General features: G+C 50.8%; 1 protein-coding gene across 4 annotated transcripts in view; it reads right to left on the bottom strand.

Moving 5' to 3' along the window:
- CACNB2 (calcium voltage-gated channel auxiliary subunit beta 2) overlaps nucleotides 1–24,702 on the bottom strand; it is a 254,932-nt gene that overhangs the window by 71,308 nt on the left and 158,922 nt on the right. For 2 of the 4 annotated variants that reach the window (XM_054390124.1, XM_054390125.1), the window contains exons 1-2: nucleotides 9,048–9,116; nucleotides 8,061–8,180 (exon numbers count right to left, since the gene is read on the bottom strand). In XM_054390124.1, the coding sequence (XP_054246099.1) occupies nucleotides 8,061–8,180; nucleotides 9,048–9,116 (189 nt within the window). Of the gene's footprint in view, nucleotides 1–8,060; nucleotides 8,181–9,047; nucleotides 9,117–24,702 lie in introns of those variants that run through there. The other 2 variants (XM_054390122.1, XM_054390123.1) reach the window with 1 other exon arrangement.

Here is a 24,702-nt window from a genome sequence, read left to right as displayed (position 1 = left end):
CTTAACACACCCCAGGACACCCTCCACTCTTTCTCTCTACTCTTATCCAAGAAACAGAAGAGCAAAGGGCCCCTGTGAAGCAGATCTGATGGCTCCATAACCACAGCATGAACAGGAGATGACAGAGGTTTTGATGCCAGTTTACAGGAGAGCCTGCTGCAAGGCACAACTGCAGCCCCCAGAGAGTGCAGGCCAGCAGTGAGAATGGAGAAACTGCTCTGGGGAATAACCAGCACGACGAGAGGCAGCAGTGTAGAACAAGTGTGTACACTGCAAGGCAAAGCAGATGATGAATACAAACAAGAAAATGCTAAAGGTCACAGACAGCAGTGTAAAGAGAGCTGCTGCACCTCCCAGTGCCACAGCACTAAGGAAAAAAAAGCAGAAGTGAAGGGAGGGAATGAAGAAAAAGGGTCTCCTGCAAGCTGACTTGAGCAGACCCAGCAATGCAGAGCTGGCCTGCAGCTAAGCAACAACCAGATCTGCAACTGTGCTTTTGGATCAACACTCATTTATTTCCAGATAGATCACTGTGCCAGCTCCCATGGAGGCCCAGCCGCCCTGGCACGCAACATTAGCTGTCTAAATGATGACATGCACTGGAGGGACTCAAAAACAAAAGGGCAAAGGAGAAGAAATCAATGGAACAGAGGAAAAAAAAAAAAAAAAGCCTGGTGCTCACCAGCTAACACCAAACACTGGGCTGAGCTGCTGTGGCTCAGGGGTGGGGATGGTTAAGCTAAAGGCATCCTGGCTGGGATCAGCAATGCTGTGTCCAGCAGCAGCAGGGAGGGGATTGTCCCCTGGGACTCAGCTCTGGGGAGGCCACACCTGGAGTGTTGTGTCCAGTTTTGGGCAGCTCAATCCAAGAGAGATGTGGAGGTGCTGGAGCCAGGGCAGAGGAGGGCAAGGAAGCTGGGAAGGGTCTGGAGAATAAATCTGATGAGGAGTGACTGAAGGAGCTGGGGATGGTTAGTGTGAAACAGAGGAGGCTGAGGGGAGACCTCCTGGCTGTCTACAGCTACCTGAAAGGAGGTTGGGGAGAGGTTGGTGCTGGTCTCTTCTCACAGGTAATTTCTGACAGAACAAGAGGGAATGGCCTCAAGCTGCAGCAGGGCAGGGTTAGACTGGACAGTAGGAAACATTTTTTTACCAGCAAGAGTGGTCAGGCATTGGCACAGACTGCCCAGGGAGGTGGTGGAGTCACCAACCCTGGATGTGTTTAAAGGTGGTTTGGATGTGGTGGTTGGGGATATGGTTTAGGAGTGAACCTTGTAGAGTAGGGCCAGTGGTGGGACTTGGTGATCCTGAGGGCCTTTTCCAACCTGAATGTTTCTGGGATTCTGTGATTCTGATCCTGCTGCTCGGCATGTTCTCATCAGCCAGCGTGAGGAGAAAGTCTCCCTGATGGAACAAGCTGGCGTAACAGAAGGGCACACATGGAGCTGAAAGGGCACTTGGAGTCTGTCAGAAATGCTGCTGCAGCTTAAGCAGCCATCCCTTAACTAGCTCTGCTGCTGCCTGCTGGCAGCAGGGGGGCATTCAGAGGCTGGGGACCCTGCCTGAGAGTGAATAAGCACTTCAATACCTAGGCTTGGCATGCTGCAGGGGCTGATTGCACCTGACAACCTTTAGCCTTGCAGGCGTAGGCAGGCATGATCCCAGCCTGCAGCACCTCCCAAAGCTGTGCTCCCAGGCACAGCCCAGGCAATGCACTGCACTGAGGACATTGCAGGGTTACTTACAGTCACTCACAAGCTGCCAGCACCACTGCTACAGCACAGAAAGTAAACCATGACAGCTTAAATTCATAGACTTATAGAATGGTTTGGATTGGAAGGGACCTTAAGATCATCCAGTTCCAACCACCCTGCCATGGGCAGGGACACCTCCCACCAGCCCAGGTTGCTCAAGGCCTCATCCAGCCTGGCCTCGAACACCTCCAGGGAGGAGGCATCCACAGCCTCCCTGGGCAACCTGTTCCAGTGTCTCACCACCCTCACTGTGAAGAATTGCTTCCTAATCTCCAGTCTAAATGCACTCAAGCTTCAATCCATTCCCTCTTGTCCTATCACTACAAGCACTTGCAAAAAGTCCTTCCCCAGCTTTCTTGTAGCCCCCTCAGGCACTGAAAGGCTGCTGTAGGTTTTGATGCCTAAGAGCCAGCAAAGACATGTCTGGTACCCAAATTTACTGGTCCACTCCCTCGACCTGAAAAACATTCAGATGGCATTTTCAAGTAGGCCTCTGGGCACTTCAAGTTGTAAGAGACTCCTAAAAGGATGCCATCAGCAAGGCAAAGCAAGCAGAGCTGAGAGGACACAATTATTTGACATCCAGAAGGAAGTTTCAAGACCAAAGGATGTTAGGAACAATCCTTAAGAAAGCATAAAGAGCACAGGGCTGACCTTAGTCCTAGGTGAGCAACAGAACCTGGCACTTTCAGTATCCAAAACCAAGTCTGGTTGAGAGGTGTCCCTGCCCATGGCAGAGAGGTTGGAGTAGATGATCTCTGAGACCCCTTCCAACCTAGGCCAATCTAGGATCCTGTGATTCTATAAATTCTTGCAAAGAATGGGCAAACCCAAAATATCCTTACTTCTTATGATTTCTTTTCAATCCTCACTCTTTAAAACTAAGAAAAGCTTTTTATTTCTTTCTTTTTTTTTTTCCTGTAGAAACAATTAAAAATAAGGAAATTAAACCTAAAACCAATTAATGTCCTTGGGGGAGTTTGGGTGTGGGGTTTTTTTGTTGCTGTTGTTGGGTTTTGTTTCATTTTTGGTTGACTTCATTGTTTGCTTTGTTCTGTTTGCTTGTGGGCTTTGTTTGTTTGTTTTCAGGCATCAGTACAAGCCCTTAGATGTGGCCTACCCAGCCTCAGCACAGGTCCCCTTCAGCACAGACACAGCCACATGCAATGGACTATGAGGACACCCAGGAAATCCTCAAAGCCTTGAACTGTGGCTTTTGTTTTTGTTTTTTTTTTCCCTGTTTAAAACAAGAAACGTACCCAACCCTCAGCCTTTATGCATTTGCATTTCTAAGCTGTTCTGAGAAAGAACTTTTCACCTCAGCTTTGAGCTCCACAGCTTCTTTGGATGATTTGTTTCCCCTTGGGACTAGCTGCTGGCCTGCAGGTAGCCTCAGCAATTGCCTCTTAATTTTCTGTCCCTGGCTGACTCCAAACATGTGCCCATGGCCCCACCTTCCTTACAGTAAGCTGCATGCCAAAGTGAGTCAGCAAAATCTGCTTAAGCCTTTTCCAGAGAAGCAAAGCTTATATAAACCCCAGACAGCTCTAAATGGCCAGAAGGTGGATTTTCTCACAAGCCTTTGGGGTTTTATTTTCCCCTGTTTGGATAGATTTCAGATGTGCATCTTACGTTCTGCCCAAACACTTAGAAACCCTAAAAAAAAAAAAAATCCAGATTTTGAAAATCTTTCACTCTTCCTAAGGCTCTGCCATGGTGTGCTTCATGACTGTGTTTTGCTCTGCAGTTTCAGGTGTTTTCCCTAGCTGGAAGGCAGAAGAATGGATGTCATTAAACTGTTTTCACTGAGCCTGTGACACAGTTCAACAGCTTTTTATCTCCCCTTAATTCACCATCATTTTCCCCTCCACTGCTGCATTATTCATCTATGTCATCCTCTCCTCATTCCTGTGACAAATACAATTAGTAGTGACTTTATTTAGGATCAACATTTCCACTCACAATATTAAAAGGCAAAAAAAAAAAAAAAGTTGAAGCAGCTGTGTCACTGGGCTCTGCCTGGCAGCAGGTCATGGGAAAAGGAGAAGGAGCCATGGGGAGCAGAACCTGCTGCCTGCAGGACACAGCTCTGGGGACACACGGGGGCCAGGAAGCACCAAGAGAAGTTCATGGAATCATAGGCTTGGGCTGGAAGGGACCTCAGAGATCATCCACCCCACCCCCCTGCAGTGGGCAGGGAAACCGTCAACTAGGACCCTCTGCCATCCAGAGGGATCTTGACAGGCTGCAGAGCTGGGCACAAGCCAACCTCAGGAGGTTCAACAAGACCAAGTGCAAGGTCCTGCAGGTGGGCCAGGGCAATCCCAAGCACCAGTACAGGCTGCACAGGAACTGGCTTGAGAGCAGCCCTGAAGAAAAGGACTTGGGGATGCTGGTGGAGGAGAAGCTCACCAGGAGCCAGCAGTGAGCACTTGCAGCCCAGAGAGCCAAGCAGAGCCTGGGCTGCAGCAAGAGAAGTGTGGCCAGCAGGGCCAGGGAGGGGATTCTCCCCCTCTGCTCCACTCTGCTGAGACCACACCTGGAGCTCTGGGTCCAGTTCTGGAGCCTCTATTGCAGGAAAGATCTGGAGGTGCTGGAAGGTGTCCAGAGAAGGGCCACGAGGATGAGCAGAGGGCTGGAGCTGCTCTGCTCTGGAGACAGACTGAGAGAGTTGGGGTTGTTCAGTCTGGAGAAGAGAAGGCTCCCAGGAGACCTTCTTGTGGCCTTCCAGTATCTGAAGGGGGCTCCAAGAAAGCTGGGGAGGGACTTTTGAGGGTGTCAGGGAGGGATAGGACTGGGAGGGATGGAGCAAAACTAGAAGTGGGGAGATTCAGATTGGATGTTAGGAAGAAGTTGTTCCCCATGAACGTGGTGAGAGCCTGGAAGAGGTTGCTCAGGAAGGTGGTTGAGGCTCCCTCCCTGGAGGTATTTAAGGCCAGGCTGGATGTGGCTGTGAGCAACCTGCTGTAGTGTGAGGTGTCCCTGGCCATGGCAGGGGGGATTGGAACTGGATGATCCTTGTGGTCCCTTCCAATCCTGAAGGATTCTATGAACTAGACTTGGCTGCTCAAGGCCTCATCCAACCTGGTCTTGAACACCCCTAGGGAGAGGACAACCACTGCCTTCCTGGGCAACCTGTTCCAGTGTCTGACCACCCTCACTCTAAAGAATTTCTTCCTAATCTCCAGTCTCAATCTGCCCTCTTCCAGCTCAAACCCCTTCCCAACTCATTAATTTTCCTGTGTTCCAGGGGAGGTGAAGGACTGAATCACCAAGGAAGAAAGGAAAGGATACTCTGTCATGTTTTAGATCTCAGGACAAGAGAAGACCGAGAGGGGATTTAATAAATGTCTACAAATACCTGAGTGCTGGGGGTCAAGAGGGAGGGGACAGGCTCTGCTCAGTTGCACCCTGGGATAGGACAAGGGCAATGGATAGAAACTGCAGCACAGGAGGTTCCACCTCAACATGAGGAGGAACTTCTTCACTGTGAGGGTCCCAGAGCACTGGAACAGGCTGCCCAGAGAGGTTGTGGAATCTCCTGCTCTGGAGCTTTTCCATCCCTGTCTGGATGTGTTCCTGTGTGACCTGTGCTGGATTCTATGGTCCTGCTCTGGCAGGGGGGTTGGACTATATGATCAAGGTCCCCTTCCAACCCCTAACATCTTCTGAGCCTTTGGTCCTGGGTCAAGTTTCATGTACATAGCTTTAACCATTTCCTTCAAATGTAAGCACCAACTGTATGCAGTATTTTATTAAGCAACAAATGCAGAGAAGTTGTTATTTAACATTGCTAATGTAAATACCTCACCAGCCTAAACATCACCCCACTGTAGCCACTACACAGAATCATTTCCATACATTACTACAGCCTGGAATGGTTTCTGACGTCTGACTCAAGAAACAAAGCTGCTAATGTAGTTCCAGCTTTAAAGCACAAAGGATTTAAACCACTCCTGTTGTGTTTCCTCTACGATGGCAATTACCCATTGTTAGAGCAGGTTGATTTTGGCAGTGCCTCTGCTCTTTGACTGCTCACACGGCGTCTTACAGTCTCAGACAGTGTCAGACCCAGAGCCTGCATCTTATGCCAGCTGGAGTGAGAACATTGCTTTGCTTTGATGTATAGAAATGCAGCTTGAAAAAGTCCAGGCTCTGTGAGCAGCTTCTCACAAACTCCAACGGCAGCTGTGCTAGAGGTCATGAATATTACATAAGGGCTGTCCATGCATCGGGGCCAGCAGCAGTGAGCCAAATTCCCATAGCAACACTGGCATAGATTTACTCAGCGCTGGGAGATGCATCGGCTCAGCAGCAAGTGCTGCACTGCTACCCTGATCAGCCTGCAAGGTATTATTGCTTCAGCTCTTCTCCTGAAGGTTCTGCATTGGCTGATAAAATTCAGCACTTCATCTGAGTTTCAGGGCAGCCTTTTAATCGTAGAATTGTCAGGGCTAGAAGGGACCTCAAGGATCATCCAGTTCCAACCCCCCTGCCATGGGCAGGGACAGCTCATGCTAGAGCAGGTTGCTCACAGCCACATCCAGCCTGGCCTTTAAAAACTCTATCCTAACAGCAAAGACATTTCAAACTAGCCAAAAGTAACCCTGATAATCCTGCCTGTGATCAGCATCATCTCCAAGACACAAGGTAGAAGGGAAGCAGCAGGCTACTGTTGAGTCTCTGATATACAGATCCCAAGACAGCACAACCCAACTTCAAGGGATGTTCAGCATCTCCTACAATTGACGAATCCCAGCAGCTCATTAAAAAGCTGCTTGAGGAGCTCTTATGAAATATCAGTTACCAATTCCACTTCCCAGAACGTATCTGTGACTTCCCTCTTCAGTTTTTTTGGCCCACTGTAGCTGTATGCTCCTGCACTGCTGCTGTGTATTATTTCTGGAGCTGGCCCCAGCCATATAAGGAGGTGCACAGCTCAGTGATCTGGACTCCTGAATTTCTGCAGAACCCTGTAAACAGGTGGCATAAATGGGCAGATGCAAATCTGGCAGTGGGAAAGGCAACAGAATGGGATAAGGAAGAGAAAGAGGGAAATAAAATCCAAGGCAAAATGGAGGAGAGGAGTCAGAGAGGAACAGGTTGCCCAGGGAGGTGGTAGAAGCCTCATCCCTGGAAGATTTTAAGGCCAGGGTGGATGTGGCTCTGAGCAAGCTCATGTAGTGTGAGGTGTCCCTGGCCATGGTAGGGGGGTTGGAAATGGATGATGCTTGAGGTCCCTTGAACCCTGACAGTTCTATGATTCCATGAAAATGAAAGAAATGTGGATCAGGTAGATGTGAGGAGGGATCTCAACAGTCTGTTTGAATACAAAAAAAGGAAAAAAAAAAAAAAGAAAAGCTTGAAGACCAATGACAGCTCAAGATCTGGCAGGTAGCACACACAGAAAAAAAAACAACTGGAATGCTGAGATCAAGAACTGCTAACAAACAAGGAGAGCAGTGTTTTTACAGGTGCAACTGCACTTGAAGATACAGCAGGGCTGGAAGGAAAACAAGCCTACAACCTGCCACTGCTCAAACCCTCACAGCCCTAGGTGCATCTCCTGGAAAACCAACTCCACTATGAACTCCATGTTCATGTAGTGCTTCCTTCCTCAACTGTCACTGTCTGCCAGGGGGATGGAGAGAGAAGGGAGAAATTGTAACAAGTCCTCCAGCATCTTACTCACAGGGTCATTTAACAGACAAACTGTAAAGAAAGCCAGGAAAGCCTTCAGGCAAAAAACAACAACAACAAACTCTCTGTGACAGATTCTCCATTTCCATATGTAGGGCTTGATCCTTCACTTACAGAGGCTGAACAGGATGTCTAAGGGCTGATTTGTAGACATGAAAGTTTAAGAGTGCCAGTTGGACATTGGAATCATCTCCCAATGGAAGAAGTGGAGTCCCCTACATTGGCCAGTTCTGAGACTCAGCTTGCCAGGGTGCCGGGCCAGCTCATTTCAACTCAACTCAACAGCCACACACAGGCAAACTCCCACAAACACCTCCAGCAAGGACTCACAGCATGGCCCCTGTGCCTGCAAACAAATGGCTACATTCAACAGGAGGAAAAACGCACACACTGCAAGAGGATTGCTCTGAAATGAGCAAGCCAGTCAAGTGCCTCTGATAGAAAACTGATGCTGAGGGATTTTCTTTTTTCTCCCTGGAAAACATCTTTCCTACTGTTGTCAGAGCATCAGGGGTATTACGCTCTGCGTTACCACATTAAAACCAGCAAGGGATGAGATGCCAGTCCCTAAAGGTTTTCCTGAGGCCACGAAGCAGCCCTCCTTACCTTTGCTTTTTCCAGCTGTGCCTGGGCTTGTCGTTCTGCCTCTCTCCGCACTGCTTCCCTGTCTTCTTCCAGAGACACATCTGAGTCGGATGGACGGCTGGTGTAGGAGTCCGCCGAACCCTGCTCGGGCAGAACAATGGCACAAGTTGTTGCAGGGTTGGGGGAAAAAAAAAAAAAATCAAAACAAACCCAAAAGGGCAGAAGTGGGCACACCTTTTGCCTTTTCACTTACTTCTGCATCCCTACAAACAAACAAACAAAAGAGTAACTGCCCAAAGGGGAAAGTCACTCAGAGAAATTCTCTCTCAAGGCAAATGCTTTCTTCTGGTGACTTTCCAGAAGTGCAGGTGTCACTGCCAGTATTTTATTTCCTGTACCCATTCCCCTGCTCTTATTTGTCTGCTTTTCAGCAAGCAGAGCCAGTGGCTCTGTAGAGTTACAGCAGTGGTGCAGTGCAGGGCTGAAGGACGCACAGCAGCTTCAAGGATGGCTCCCTGAAAATCGTAACTCTAACCCGTGGCAGGATGAGCAAGGAAGCAGAACTTTGATAAGCAAAACACAAACCCAGTGTCAGGAATTCTCATTACACAGCATCACTGCTAACAGCTTGAACCTCTGCTATCCATCTTTATTCCAAGGCAACCTCTTTACCTGACACACTTTCCCCATCAGCACTGCAAATGGCTGGTACCCATCTCTGCCCTTCAGCAAAACATGCAAATGACCACAAATCAACTTCCAACTAATAAAATCCGTCTGGACTCAAGGCATGTCCCCATCTTGCCCCCGTGGAAGCAGCCACAATGCCAGGAGAGCTCCATAAATAACGACAGCCCTGCTGCTCTCCCTCTGCAGCTCCCTGCATACGAAATCAGAGTTCTGCTCATTTGGTCAGAACAAAAACAACTCTCCTCTTCCTCTCCGTCTTCTCCTCTCCCTCCCTGCCAGGCACAGAACAGAGGCTGATAAGGAAAAGGTAGAGCTTACACAGATATCAGAGTTCTTCAGACGTCCTCCTTTGGCTCTTTTCAGAAGCCTGATCCAGGTGGCCTTCATTAGCCAGACAGCTCAGTGATTGTCCGCAGCTGCAGCGCCCGGCACTGATCCCAGCAAACATGTGCACACTGAGCACCGCAGGATCCCCTCCGCTCCTTTCCTATCCATGCTCTGCTCCCAGAGCCTTCCTGCTCTTCCCTCTGCCTTTCAAGCTTGCAGCCTCACTGCTTCCCAGTGCTCTACTGCGATTAAATTCTGAATTTTTCTCATGCCAGTTAAAAAAAAGAATTAAAAAAATAAAATACCACCAAAAACCCCCCAAAAAACAAAACAACTACCAAAAAGACCCCACCACCCCCACACCACCTCCAAAAGGCAAAATACAGCAGGCTTCAGGTAAAGGTTGTGAGAGAGGCTTCAGCTGATCATCAGCTGAAGATCAATCACAGAAAAATACCCAGGGCTTACTCCTGTCTGGTTTGGGAGGGGGCTGAGGGTGGGGTGGGAGGGTGGAACTGGCTGTTAAAAATAGTGCTTATAAGAGAACCTTTTAAAATCCTGTGTAAAATGTATGCAGTGACATTTGCGAGTGCAAAGTTCATCGCATCTCCTCCTAGCTGGCTGGGGGTGGAGTACCGGCGCTGCTCGGCTCACTGGGCATGCTCCCTATGTGCAGCCTCTTACGCAGATGCTCGCATCACACCGGCTCGCCAGCCTATGCCAAATTGCCATTTTGCATCTCAAGGGTAAACAGCTGGGCAAGGCAAGGTCCCTGCGAAACAGCAAGCTGGTGCGGCAGCTCGTTCCGGCAGCTGTCCGCCCTCAGCCGGGTTCCCAGCACGCCGGGCTGCGCTCCGCTGCCCCCCGCTGCCAGCACTCACACATCACCCACATCCGACCCCTGCCTGCCGAGCTGCCTTTTAACCCTCTGGTTCCTCCTTAGGGATTGCGGACATCAGCGGAGGAAAGAAGAAAAGCAGCACCGCACTGAACACACCAACAGAGCCGAAGAGGGCCAAAGCCAAACGACACTGGTGAGACCCCAACTCAGCGCTGCATCCAGTTCCGGTGAACCCAGCATGAGGAGGATGTGGAACTGTTGGAGCAAGTCTGAAGGAGGGACACAAAGATGATCCAAGGGCTGGAGCAGCTCTGCTGTGAGGACAGGCTGAGGGAGCTGGGGGTGTTCAGCCTGGAGAAGAGAAGACTCTGGAGGGACCTTCTAGATGCATTCCAGTACCTGAAGGGATCCTACAGGAAGGCTGCAGAGGGACTTTTCCTGAGGGTGTCTAGAGACAGGACAAGCGGGAATGGTTTGAAGCTGAGGGAGAGCAGGGTTAGACTGGAGCTGAGGAAGAAGTTCTTCAGTAGGAGGGTGATGAGACTCTGGAATGGGTTGTCCATAGAGGTTGTGGATAGCCCCTTTCTGGAGGTGTTCAAAGCCAGGTTGGATGAGGCCTTGAGCAACCAAGTCTAGCTGAGAGGTGTCCCTGCCCATGGCAGGGGGGTTGGAGTAGATGATCTGTGAGGTCCCTTCCAACCTAAGCCGTTCTAGGATTCTATGATTTCTATATTTTGCTTTTCAGTCATGAACTGACCTGCGACACACACCAGGGCATAGTGAGCTGGAGCCACACAACATCCAGCTGTGTAACGTGAGTGCAGCTGGCTGCAGTGCCTGCCCTCCACAAAACCACACATGTCCAGGGCAAACAGAGAATAGAGATGGCAGCTGAGCACATATGGTCACACATGTGTCACAAGACTGCCCCACCACAATGATGCAGCAGCCTCCATATAACCACTGTCAGAGCAAACAGGAGTTCACAGAATCATAGTGGTAGGAGTTGGAAGGGACCTCCAGAGATCATCCAGTCCAAGCCCTGTGCCAGAGCAGGATCACCCAGGGCAGGTCACACAGGAACACATCCAGGTGGGGTTGGAAAGTCTCCAGAGAAGGAGACTCCACAACCTCTCTGGGAAGCCTGCTCCAGGCCTCCAGCACCCTCACACCAAAGAAGTTTCTCATCTTGAGCTGGAACCTCCTGGGCTCCAGCTTGTACCTGTTGGTCCTTGTCCTGTCACTGGGCACCACTGAAGAGCCTGGCCCCTTCATCCTGACCCCCACCCCTCAGCTATTGATAGACATTGATCAGATCCCCTCTCAGCTTTCTCTTCTCCAGACTAAAGAGTACCAGGGCTCTCAGCCTTTCTTCACAGGGGAGATGTTCCAGTCCCTTCATCATCCTCATAGCGCTCTGTTGGACTCTCTCCATCAGATCCCTGTCTCTTTTGTGAACTGTGGAGCCCCAAAATGGATTCAGAATGCAAGGTGTGGTCTCAGCAGGGCAGAGTAGAGGGGGAGGAGAACTTCCCTAGAGCTGCTGGGCACACTTTTTTCTTGATGAAAAGTGAACTCTTGAAGTGTTGTCATCAAACTGGCAGTTTAAATTAAAGGTATAACTCCCCACACATTTGGTCTTTCCCTTTCCTGAAGCCCATAATAGTCACAACATGGAGTTTAATAATCTGTCATTGAACTGACATACAGAAAATTACTCTCTGAGAGAGATTCTGTTTACAGAAGTCCAAAGACATCTGCCATGTTACCATGATCTTTGAAAACTAAAATGTCAACTTAGCTAAAGCAGAAGGAGCAAAACCAAAATGAAAACACTTCCCTGGAATCTTGGACAAATCTTGTCCATTAGGAAAATACCCAGAAGCCCTGCAACACACCCAGGGCCTTTCCAACTGGACTACTCTTCAAAATTTCCCTTTGCCGCAACTTGTGGCACAGTTCCCCACAGGAAACAGTGGCAAATAACAAGTAGCAAAGAGAAGGGAATCATAGAATTGTTTTGGTTGGAAGAGGCCTTTCATGAAGATCACTGAGTCCAACCATTAACCTGGCACTGCCAAGGCATCACTAAACCATGTCCCTCAGCATCACATCTACACATCTTTTAATTAACTCCAGGGATGGTGACTCCATCACTTCCTTGGGCAGCCTGTTCCAGAGCTTGACAATCCTTTGAGGGAAGGAATTGTTCCTAGAGTCCAATCTAAACCTCAGCCTCAGACACCATTTCCTCTCATCCTGTCACTTGTTACTAGGGAGAAGAGACCAATCCCCACCTGGCTCCAACCTCCTTTTAGTGACCTGTAGAGAGCCAGAAGGTCTCCCCTCAGCTGTCTCCTCTGCAGACTAAGCAGCCCCAGCTCCCTCAGCTGCTCCTCACCAGCCCTGTTCTCCAGACCTTCACCAACTTTGCTGCTCTTTGGACCTGCTCCAGCACCTCAGTGGCCTTCTTGTAGTAAAGGGCCTGAGACCAAACATGAGGTGCAGCCTCCCCAGTACTGAGCACACAGAGCTGATCACTTCCCTGGTCCTGCTGGCCACACCATTGTGATACAAGCCAGGCTGCTGCTGGCCCCCTTGGCCATCTCAGCACACTGCTAGCTCATACTCAGCTGGCTATTGACCAACACCCACAGGGCCTTTTCCAGTGGGCAGCTTTCCAGCCACTCTTCTCCAAGCCTGGAGTGTTTGTTACACAGGGTTGTTGTGATCCAAGTACAGACCTTGGCATTTGGTCTTTCACCCCACTGGCTGTGGCCCATTGATCCAGCCTGTCCACAACCTTCTGTAGAGCCTTTCTGGTGAGACCCCACCTGGAGCACTGTGTCCAGTTCTGGAGCTTCTATTCCAGGAAGGATCTGGAGGTGCTGGAAGGTGTCCAGGGAAGGGCCATGAGGATGAGCAGAGGGCTGGAGCTGCTCTGCTCTGGAGACAGACTGAGAGAGTTGGGGCTGTTCAGTCTGGAGTGGAGAAGGCTCCCAGGAGACCTTCTTGTGGCCTTGCAGTATCTGAAGGGGGCTCCAAGAGAGCTGGGGAGGGACTTTTTAGGGTGTCAGGGAGTGATAGGACTGGGGGGAATGGAGCAAAACTAGAAGTGGGGAGATTGAGGTTGAATGTTAGGAAGAAGTTCTTCCCCAAGAGGGTGGTGAGAGACTGGCACAGGTTGCCCAGGGAGGTGGTGGAAGCCTCATCCCTGGAGGTTTTTGCAGCCAGGCTGGATGTGGCTGTGAGCAACCTGCTGTAGTGTGAGGTGTCCCTGGCCATGGCAGGGGGGTTGGAGCTGGATGATCCTTGAGGTCCCTTCCAACCCTGACAATTCTGTGATTCTATGATTCTATCCTTAAGCAGATCAACAATCTCACCCAACTTGTTGTCATCTGCAGACTTACTGAGGGGAACTTTGCAGAACACTGATAAAGACATTCCAGAGAACTGCTCCCAGTACTGAGCCCTGGGGAACACCACTTGTGACTGGCCACCAACTGCATTCATCTCCATTCCCCACCACTCTTTGGGCCTATCCAGCCAGCAAGGCCTCCACCCACCCAAGCCACGAGCAGTCAGTTTCTCTAGGAGGTTGCTGTGTGAGACGGTGTCAAAGGCTCTACTGAATTCCAGGCAAACACCACCCACAGCCTTTCCCTCAGCCATTAAGAGGAGCCAGCTTGTCCTAGCAGTTCAGTGTAAAGGTAAAGTCCTATTACAGCTGACCCAAAAGTAGCCTGTGGCCAAACCCACTGATGTGATCACACCCCTAAGAGAAGGTGACAATGACATGAAGAACCACCACAGAGGTCCACTCACTCTGTGGGCTCCCCAGCACCTGAGCCACTTCAGAAAGGACCTGATCTAGCTGGTCCTCCTCCAATGGACAAAGAGTCATGAAGCACAGACACCTAATTCCTACCTCCCCTGAGGGGGAAAAGTGCCTTTTGGGTCAGGCTGGAATTGCTGAAACTGGAATTCCACCTGCCAGGCCAGAGAGATCATTGCCACTGCTGCCATGTCTTGTGTCAGCCACAGTCCCCACACACATCCAGCCAGCCATGGTGAGCCAATTTCTGGTAATGCTGTTGACAAATCACAGCAATCAACCCCAACATTACCTTTACTTTCCCATGGGCATGTAAATTTTCTGTGGAAAACAGAAGCTAGGAGCTTCTTCACTTCTCAAACATGGAAAAAGAAACTGAAGGCCTAACATCAGAGCAACCCAGGAAAAGGGACACACATAACTACCATGAAGTCACCCTGCAAACTGCTGAATGTTTTTATATGAGCTAAGAACACATTCAGAATTACAAAATAGATCTGGATGGAAGAGACCTCCAAGCTCCTCCAGTCCAATGCTCCACCCAGCACTGCAGGCTCAACACCAATCCATGTCCCTAAGCACCAGCTCCACACACTGCTGAAACACCTCCAGGGATGGTGACTCCAGCACTGCCCTGGGCACAACATTCCAATGGCTGAGAACCCTTCCAGGGAAGAAAGATTTCCTAACATCCAGCCTGCACCTCCCCTGGGGCAGCTTGGAACCATTTCCTCTGCTCCTGTGGCTTGACACCAAGGAGCAGAGGCTGCCCCCTGCTCACTGCAACCTCCCTTCAGGGAGCTGGAGAGAGCACTGAGGTCTCCTCAGCCTCCTCTTCTCCAGCCTCAACACCCCCAGCTCCCTCAGCCCCTCCTCTAGCCCAGGGGCTCCAGGCCCTTCTCCAGCCTCCCTGCCCTGCTCTGCACAGGCTCCAGCCCCTCAAGGTCCTTCCTGCAGGGAGGGCCCAGAGCTGAACACAGCACTGCAGCTGTGGCCTCCCCAGTGCTGAGCACAGGAGGATGATCTCCTCCCTGCCCTGCTGCCCACCCTGCTTCTGACCCAAGCCAGGATGCCATTGGCTTTCTTGGCCCCCTGGGCACTGCTGCCTCATGGTCAGTGACTGCCACCCAACACCCCCAGGTCCCTCTCCAAGCTGCAGCTTTCCAACCACACATCCCCAAGTCTGGAGCTGCCCGTGGGCTTGTTGTGACCCAGGTGCAGGACCTGGCCCTTGGCCTTGTTGAACTTCATCCACTGAGCCTTGGCTCATGGCTCTCACCTGTCCAGATCCTGCTGCAAAGCTTCCCTAGCCTCTGGCAGATGGACACAGCCACCCAGCTTGTGGTCCCTGCAAACTGACTGAGGATGCCTCAATGCCCTCATCCAGATCATTGATAAAGACATTGAAGAGGACAGTCCCTAGTGCTGAGCCCTGGGAAACACCACTGCTGACTGGCACCAGCCAGATTTAGCTCCATTCCCAACCACTCTCTGGCCATCAGGGGTTTGTTGGGTCTGGCCATCAGTCAGTTTGTTATCCAGTGCTGCACTTAAATATAAACTCTTCCTTTATATCACTGGGGTCTTCTAGGTAGCTTTTCACCTCTTCGTTCATTCAATGTTGAGGGGACTTTTATATCTGAAAGAAGAAATGTATTTACATCTCAATTAGCTTTTCACTTTGGACATGGGCCTCCCTGAGTGACCAAGAGGAACAAATCACTTCCATATTCACAATTTATACAGAGATATTGCTAACCTCTTAGCTTCCAATCTTGTGCAAATACTAACAGACACATCAGGTGTCCTGCTAGGATATGGATTGAGATGGTATCTTATGATTTGGATGAGGGGATCAAGGCAGCCTCAGCAAACTGACAGATGACACCAAGTTGAGTGGGGATGTTGATCTGCTGGAGGGTAGAAAGGCTCCTCAGAGAGTTCTGGCCAGGCTGGATCCATGGGCTGAGGCCAGTGGGATGAGGTTTAACAAAGCCAAGCACCAGGTCCTGCACCTTGGTCACAACAACTCCAAGCACTGCTGCAGACCTGGGGCAGAGTGGCTGGAAAGCAGCCTGGGGGAAAGGATCTGGGGGTGCTGGTGGTCAGCAGCTGAACAGGAGCCAGCAGTGTGCCCAGGTGGCCAAGAAGGCCAAAGGCTTCCTGGCCTGGATCAAAACCAGTGTGGCCAGCAGGAGCAGGGCAGTGATGGTGCTCCTGTGCTGGGCCCTGCTGAGGCCACAGCTTGAGTCCTGGGGTCAGGTCTGGTGCCACAGGATAAGACCTTGAGGGGCTGGAGGGTGTCCAGAGAAGAGCACTGAGGCTGCTGAGGGGTTTGGAGCAGCAGCTGAGGGAGCTGGGGCTGTGCAGTGTGGAGAAGAGAAGGCTGAGGGAGACCTCATTGCTCTCTGCAGCTCCCTGAAAGGAGGTTGGAGTGAGGCTGGGGTTGGTCTCTTCTCCCAAGTCACCAGAGCTAGGATGAGAGAAAATGTGCTGAAGCTGTGCCAGGGGAGGGGTAGGTTGGAGATGGGAAGAGTCTGGAGAAGAGAAGGCTGAGAGGGGATCTGATCAATGACTATCAATATCTGAAGGGTTACTGTCAGGAAGATGGAGTCAGGCACTTTTCAGTGATACCCAGCAATAGGATGAGGACCAATGGTCATAAGCCAGAACCCAGGAGGTTCCACCTGAAGATGAGGAGAAACTTCTTTGGTGTGAGGGTGCTGGAAGCCTGGAGCAGGCTGCCCAGAGAGGTTGTGGAGTCTCCTTCTCTGGAGTCTTTCCAAACCCATCTTGATGTCTTCTGTGTGACCTGCCCTGGGTGATCCTGCTCTGGCAGGGGGCTTGGACTCAATCTCCAAAGGTCCCTTCCAACCCCTACCATTCTGTGACTCTATAAAATAAAACAGGATCTGCTGAGCCCTTGTGTAAGGGCCATGAGCACTTAAAGGCCTGTAAACTGCCCTGTCTAGCCCTGATGTCCTCTCTTCTCCTTGGCATGGCCTCTGCCACTCTTGGCCATTGGCTCACTTTTACATTTAAATGCTTCCAAGCTGAGCTCACCCAAATTTGCCACCCAGGGAGGGCTACCTCCAGCAGCCCCCCAGCTCCTCTGCTAGGTTTGCAAGTAAAACCCCAAGGCACCACTGGTTAGAAAGTTGTCACTGCTGTCTAGAGCCAACCAGGCACTGCCAAGGGGAGCTGCAGCCCTGGGTGACTTGCAGAGCAGAGGATGAGTGAGGACACTGCAGAACAGCTGGGAGCTTTAGGGTGGCAATGTGATTAAAAAGGAGATTATAGAGGACACCAGTCTTCTCTTGACCCTTAGCATGACTTTAGCAAGCTTGATGGCAGTGCCCAGCTCAACATTCACAGGTAGTCCAAGGTGCTAACCCCATAGATAGCTGAATGAATCAGTGGTTGGACTTGGTGATCCTGAGGGTCTTTTTCAACCCGAATGTTTCTGTAAATGAAGAGTCTTCATCATACCCTGAGGTGTGCAGGAGCCTAGGGTCTGGCCTTCAGGAACCAGGTACACAGCTGTAGCAGGCTCCTTAACAGGGAAAAAACAAACAGACCCCAAAATAACTTCTCACACCAAAAACTCCTCACATTTCATAGACTCCTAGAATGGTTTGGGTGGGAAGGGACCATCAAGATCAGTGTGGTTGACACATTGGAGGAAAGGGATCCATCCAGAGGGCTGCAGAGCTGCGCTCAAATCAACCTCATGAGGTTCAACAAGGCCAAGTGCAAGGTCCTGCACCTGGGTCAGGGCAATCCTAAGCACCAATCCAGGCTGGGTGAGGAGTGGCTGGAGAGCAGCCTGGAGGAGAAGGCCTTGGGGGTGTCAGCTGGTGACAAACTCCCCAGGAGCCAGCAGTGGTCCCTGGCAGCCCAGCAGGCAGCTGTGTGCTGAGCTGCATCCAGAGCAGGGAGAGCAGCAGCACAGGGAGGGGATTCTGCCCCTCTGCTCTGCTCTGCTCAGACCCCACCTGCAGCACTGCCTCCAGCTCTGGGGCCCCCAGCACAAGAGGGACCTGGAGCTGCTGGAGAGGGTCCAGAGGAGGCCATGAAGATGATCAGAAGGCTGGAGAACATCCCCTGTGGGGACAGGCTGGGAGAGTTGGGGCTGCTCAGCCTGGAGAAGAGAAGGCTCCTGGGAGACCTTAGAGCAGCCTTCCAGTAACTGAAGGGGGCTCCCAGAGAGCTGGGGAGGGACTTTTGACAAGGGCTTGTAGTGACAGGACTAGGGACAATGGATTGAAGCTTGAGGAGGGCAGATTAGACAGGAGATTAGGAAGAGATTCTTTAGAATGAGGGTGGTGAGACACTGGCACAGTGAGGTTGTGGATGCTCCCTCCATGGACTGGCAGTGCACATATGGATATGAACCAAATTTGTTCGGTTTAAGATCTGGCAATTTGATTAAGGAATCTAAATGCTCAGGCAAAGGTGGACTGAGGCTGCTAGGAAGAACAAGCTGAATCATGATGGTGTTTACTGGGACAGAACAAGGTAAAAACTTGAAGGTTTCCAGGAAAATGAAAATATAATTTTTTTCCCTGTATTTATCAATCAAAAGAAGGTGTCACAAAAGAAAGGATTGGATGTTAGGAAGAAGTTTTTCCCCATGAGGGTGGTGAGAGACTGGCAGAGGTTGCCCAGGGAGGTGGTGGAAGCCTCATCCCTGGAGGTTTTTGCAGCCAGGCTGGATGTGGCTGTGAGCAACCTGCTGTAGTGTGAGGTGTCCCTGGCCATTGCAGGGGGGTTGGAACTGGATGAGCCTTGAGGTCCCTTCCAACTCAAGCCATTCTAAGAATCTCTGAATCTATCAACACTCCCACGGTGAATGACAAAGCCTGGATCAAAGCATTTGGAATCTAAAGGTCTAGAGCATATGAGCAGGCAAAAACAAACAGAAAAAGGACAGAGAGGGCTGAAGGTAGCAGAGCAATAGGAAATAAAGCAGTTTGAAATACTGGATACCAGCATTATGACTCAGCCCTTGCATAACCATGGTGGGCTGTTGTTTAAGTAAGTTTTCTATATGCATTATGGCAGAGATTAGTTCTGTGAAAGCCTCTGCAGGAGGATAATCTGGTAGTTCTGTCTGTTCTGACAGGGATTCTCACACTTACAAAGCAAGAGAAATGCTTTTGAGGAAGAGGGCAATGACTGGGCACTAAGGAGGTCTCCTAGCTTATGAAAATCTACTTTCTCAACAATCTCATCACATCCTTCAGAGCTTTACAACAAACAAACCAACCCCAAGAAATCTTGCACCTGGGAAAGAACAACCTCATGGACCAGGATAGGTTGGGGACTGACCTGCTGGAGAGCAGTGAAGAGGAAAAGGACCTGGGGGTCCTGGTGGATGGGAGGTTGACCATGAGCCAGCAATGTGCTCTTGTGGGCAAGAAGACCAAGGGCAGCCTGGGGTGCAGTAGAAGGGCTGTGGTCAGTAGGTCAGAGAGGTTCTCCTCCCCCTCTACTCAGCCCTGGTGAGGCCACACCTGGAATATTGTGTCCAGTTCTGGGCCCCTCAGGTCAAGAAGGACCTCAGGGAACTGCTTGAAAGAGTCCAGCACAGAGCCACAAAAATGATGAAGGCAGTGGAACATCTTCCTCATGAGCAGAGCCTGAGGGAGCTGAGGGCTCTGTAGCTTGGAGAGGAGGAGCCTGAGGGTGACCTCATTGCTGGTGATAAAGATGTGCAGGGGGAGTGCCCAGAGGCTGGAGCCAGGCTCTGCTGGGTGATGCCCAATGCCAGCACAAGGGGCAGTGGTGAAGTTTAGGCATAGGAAGTTCCATGTGAATATGAGGAAGAATGTTTTCCCTATGAGGGTGACAGAGCCCTGGAACAGGCTGCCCAGGGGGGTTGTGGAGTCTCCCTCTCTGGAGATATTCAAAACCTGCCTGGATGTGTTCCTGTGTGACCTGCTCCAGGTGCTCCTGCTCTGGCAGGGGGGTTGGACTGGATGAGGTTTCGAGGTCCCTTCCAGACCCTAACATTCTGTGATTCTGTGAAATTCCCCCAAACTAAAGCAAACATGGGATTGATTTTTTTCAAGCCAATTAATTCGATCTAGAGGATTGCAGTAAACTATTAATGATTTTGAGCTCTAAGGAAAAGTCAGAGCGAAGATGCCACCAGTGGAACCACTCAGAGACAGGTGTCAAGGAAAGAAGAATGCAGCAAGGAGATGCCAGCAAGCTGCATAATCTGAATCGCCTCACTTCTGTCTCAGACTGACAGTGTACATGTGGGTATGAACCTAATTTGCTTGGTTTAAGCTCTGGTAATTCAATTAGGAGTCTAAACCCTTAGGCAAAGGTAGACTGAGACTGCTAGGAAGAACAAGCTGACCCATGGTGGTATTTACTGGGACAGAAGAGGGCAAAAACTTAAAGGTTTCCAGAAAAATGAAAATATAACTTGTTTTTTTGCCTGTATATGCCATTCTAGAGCAGGTGTCACAAAGGAAGGATTGAATCTTAGGAAGAAGTTCTTCCCCATGAGGGTGGTAAAACACTGCAACAAGCTGCCCAGGGAGGTGGTGGAAGCCTCATGCCTGGAGGTTTTTGCAGCCAGGCTGGATGTGGCTGTGAGCAACCTGCTGGAGTGTGAGGTGTCCCTGGCCATGGCAGGGGGGTTGGAGCTGGATGATCCTTGAGGTCCCTTCTAATCTTGACAATTCTGTGATTCTCTGCCCTGGTGGGGCCACACCTGGCCTACTGTGTCCAGTTCTGGGCTCTCCAGTTCAAGAGAGACAGGGAACTCCTGGCCAAGCTGTCAGCCTGTGGCTTGGACAGCAGCACTCTGCACTGGGTTAGGAACTGGCTGGAGGGCAGAGCCCAGAGAGTGGTGGTGAATGGTGCCACATCCAGCTGGCAGCCTGTCACTAGTGGTGTCCCCCAGGGATCAGTGCTGGGCCCCATCCTGTTCAATATCTTTATTGATGATCTGGATGAGGGGATTGAGTCCATCATCAGTAAATTTGCAGATGACACCAAGCTGGGAGCAGGTGTTGATCTGTTAGAAGGTAGAAGGGCTCTGCAGAGGGACCTTGCCAGGCTGGACAGATGGGCAGAGTCCAACAGGATGGCATTCAACAAGTCCAAGTGCAGGGTGCTGCACTTTGGCCACAACAACCCCATGCAGAGCTACAGGCTGGGGTCAGAGTGGCTGGAGAGCAGCCAGGTGGAAAGGGACCTGGGGGTACTGGTTGACAGCAGCTGAACAGGAGCCAGCAGTGTGCCCAGGTGGCCAAGAGAGCCAATGGCATCCTGGCCTGCATCAGGCATAGTGTGGCCAGCAGGAGCAGGGAGGTCATTGTACCCCTGTACACAGCACTGGTTAGGCCACACCTTGAGTACTGTGTCCAGTTCTGGGCCCCTCAGTTTAGGAAAGATGTTGAATTGCTGGAGCATGTCCAGAGAAGGGCAACGAGGCTGGGGAGAGGCCTGGAGCACAAGCCCTATGAGGAGAGGCTGAGGGAGCTGGGGGTGTTTAGCCTGGAGAAGAGGAGGCTCAGGGGAGACCTCATTGCTATCTACAACTACCTGAAGGGAGGTTGTAGCCAGGAGGGGGTTGGTCTCTTCTCCCAGGCAACCAGCACCAGAACAAGAGGACACAGTCTCAAGCTGCGCCAGGGGAGGTTTAGGCTGGAGGTGAGGAGAAAGTTCTTCACAGAGAGAGTGGTTGGCCATTGGAATGTGCTGCCCAGGGAGGTGGTGGAGTCACCATCCCTGGAGGTGTTCAAGAGGGGACTGGACGTGGCACTTGGTGCCATGGTTTAGATAGGCATGAGGTGTAGGGTCTCTTCCAGCCTTCTTGATTCTATGATTCTATGATTCTACTGGAGAGAGTTCAACTGGGGGCCACAAAGATGCTGAGGGGAATGGAGCACCTTGGGGCTGTTCAGGCTGGAGAGGCCTGAGAGGAGGTCTTCTCAGTGCAGATCAATAGCTGATAATTCTGTGATTCTATGATTGTAAGTGCAGAAAGCGAGGTCAGAAAACAGCCTTTAGAACATAAAGCACTAAAGGAGCAGAGAGAGCAAGACAAGGCTTGGGGCAGCCCCAAAATTCCAAGGGCTCAGTTAAAAATGAGGAAAAAATGCAAACCACATCTGGGATGAGAAGAGGGAAAGAGGAAGAGAAGTAGGGGAAGGACAGGCTGTGAAGGGGAGCATGGCAACCATCACCGTGCCTTGCCTCAGCTCAGCTCAGCTCCAAGTGCTGATTTAGAGTCTCTGCTCCAGATCTCTCCCAGGGTATTTTTATCTGGGATTTTGCTTCAAGTCATTAAGATTTTCTGCAGACTTAAAAATAACTTCCTTGAAAATTTAGCATGAAATTCTGTAGGCAAGGGAGAATTTTGAAGGGGGAGAGAAAAAAAAATCTAAATAATTTTCTTTGTATTGTATCAAATTGTCTCTGTACAATCCCTACCTGCTTTTCAAGTTGTGATGCTTTTCATTTACCTCCAGGGGGTAACAAGCAGAAGATTTTGGGGTTGCTTTGCTTGGTTTTTAACTTGCTAAAAATGTTGAGGTGAACTATGCAGAGTGACGTCTTCCTTGGTTTGCTGTTTCAGATGTAACCACTGCTTTGATAAATACTTTTGTTGGGTACCCTTCATTTCTGGGTACCCTTCATGCTGGCTCACATTCACAGCTGGACAGGAGCCAGCAGTGTGCCAGAGGGCACAGAAGGCCAATGGCATCTTGGCTTGGATCGGAAACAGTGGCCAGCAGGAGCAGGGATGGAATTCTGAGAGATCCAGATTCAGAGAATCACAGAATGCTAGGGGTTGGAAGGGACCTCCAGAGATCATCCAGTCCTACCCCCCCTGCAAAGCAGGAGCCCTTAGGGCAGGTCACACAGGAGTATGTCCAGGCTGGCTTTGAAGATCTCTATTCCAGACAAAGCATTGCTGTAAAGCACCATTTTTAATAGCTACCAGGGTCAAGCCACTTTGTAAAAGCCCTCAGATAAAAAAAATGGTTCCTTCCAACACACCCCAAGCTCCAGTGTCTGGAAATTAAATTAATTCTCTCCTTAAACTCATCTGATTATGCTCAGTTAAAATTGTATGACCTCCAGTTCACAAGGGACTCAGTTTCTGCTTGAGGGATTGCCCTCAAACTCCTCAACTGTACCACACTGCTGCTATCACCACTGGATTCCTGCTGAGGGGACAGGAATTATACAAAGGTGCTGCTGAGCTGCCTGCTCTGCTGTGCTAATTAGCAAGGCAATTACTAGTTGCATGAGATGCCTAAAGAGAGCAAGTTAACATAGAATCATAGCACTGCTGTGGCTGCAAAAGCCCTTTAAGCTCATCCAGTCCAACCACTCTCTAGCTTTACCAAGGCTGGGGCTAAACCATGACCCTCAGCACCACAGCTCTGCCTTTTTCCAACACCTCCAGGGATGGGGATCCAACCACCTCCCTGGGAAGCCTCTGCCAGGCTTTGAGGACCCTTTCAGGGAAGAAGTTTCTTCTATTACCCAACCTGAACCTCCCCTGGGACAACTGGAGGTTATTTCCTCTTATTCTTTCTTACTAGCCCCACCTGTCTCCAGCCTCCTTTCAGGGAGCTGCAGAGAGCAATGAGATCTCCCTTCAGCCTCCTTTTCTCCACACTAAACACCCCAGTTCCCTCAGCTGCTCCTCCCCAGCCCTGTTCTCCAGATCCTTCCCCAGTTTTGTTGCCCTTCTCTGGACCTGCTCCAGCTCCTCAATGTCCTTCTTGGAGTGAGGGGTCCAGAAATGAACACAAAACTCAAGCTGTGGCCTCACCAGTGCTTGTACAGGGCACAATCCCTTAGAATCACAGAATCAGTCAGGGTTGGAAGGGACCACAAGGATCACCCAGTTCCAACCCCCCTGCCATGGGCAGGGACACCTCACACTACATCAGGCTGGCCAGAGCCTCATCCAGCCTGGCTGCAAACACCTCCAGGGATGGAGCCTCAACCACCTCCCTGGCACAACCCATTCCAGGCTCTCACCACTCTCATGGGGAAGAACTTCTTCCTCACTGTCCAGCCTGAATCTCCCCACTTCCAGCTTTTGCTCCATTCCCCCCAGTCCTATCACTCCCTGACACCCTAAAAAGTCCCTCCCCAGCTTTCTTGGAGCCCCTTTCAGATACTGCAAGGCCACAAGAAGGTCTCCTCAGAGCCTTCTCTTCTCCAGACTGAACAGCCCCAACTCTCTCAGTCTGTCCTCATAGGAGAGGAGCTCCAGCCCTCTCCTGGTCCTGCTGGCCACACCATTCCTGATCCAGGCCAGGATGCTGGTGGCCTTCTTGGTCACCTGGGCACACCCTGGCTCATCTTCAGCCAACTATCCATCAACCTCCCAGGCACTTATCCTCGTTCAGCCCCATACTGCTGACCTCAGCCCATGGATCCGGCTTTTCCAGGTCCCTCTGCGAAGCCTCCCTACCCCCTCTGGCAGGCCAACACTGCCTCACTGAGAGTGCCTTCACCCCCTTGCCCAGATCAGTGATAAAGATATCTCCCTTCTTGTTGCTACAGCATCTCCCTTCCTGTTGCAAGGTTTTCAGGTGGCAGAAAGAAGCCACAGGTTGCTGTTGTTCAGAAGAAAAGGAGCTGCTGGCTGCTGAAGCCGGCGGAGTAACACAAACGTGCCCTGGGAGAGCCTCTCCTGCTCCGTTAGCTGTCCGCAGGCATGGATCTCTCCTCTGGCTTGCAAAAGCAGACCTGTGTTTAGTGCCTGTTCTTTTTCAGCACCATCACAGCCTACAATCTCAACAGCAGCTCCTTCTTGCTTCCTCTCTGATGCTGCTAAAATAGCCCTCATTGAAACTGAGCAGCATCTCATCCACGTCAGAGAAAGCGAGCAGGGAAGTGCAGGGCCAGCCCTGCCAATTGTCACAAGGCAGGCTGATCCAGAAAACATGTTGTGTAACTGGCAGCACTAATCTCCCCCA

Source organism: Indicator indicator, chromosome 20, assembly GCF_027791375.1.
Source record: "Indicator indicator isolate 239-I01 chromosome 20, UM_Iind_1.1, whole genome shotgun sequence".
NCBI classification, from domain to species: Eukaryota; Metazoa; Chordata; class Aves; order Piciformes; family Indicatoridae; genus Indicator; species Indicator indicator.
Note: the sequence above shows the minus strand (reverse complement) of the source record. Positions and strands in the feature narration are given on the sequence as shown.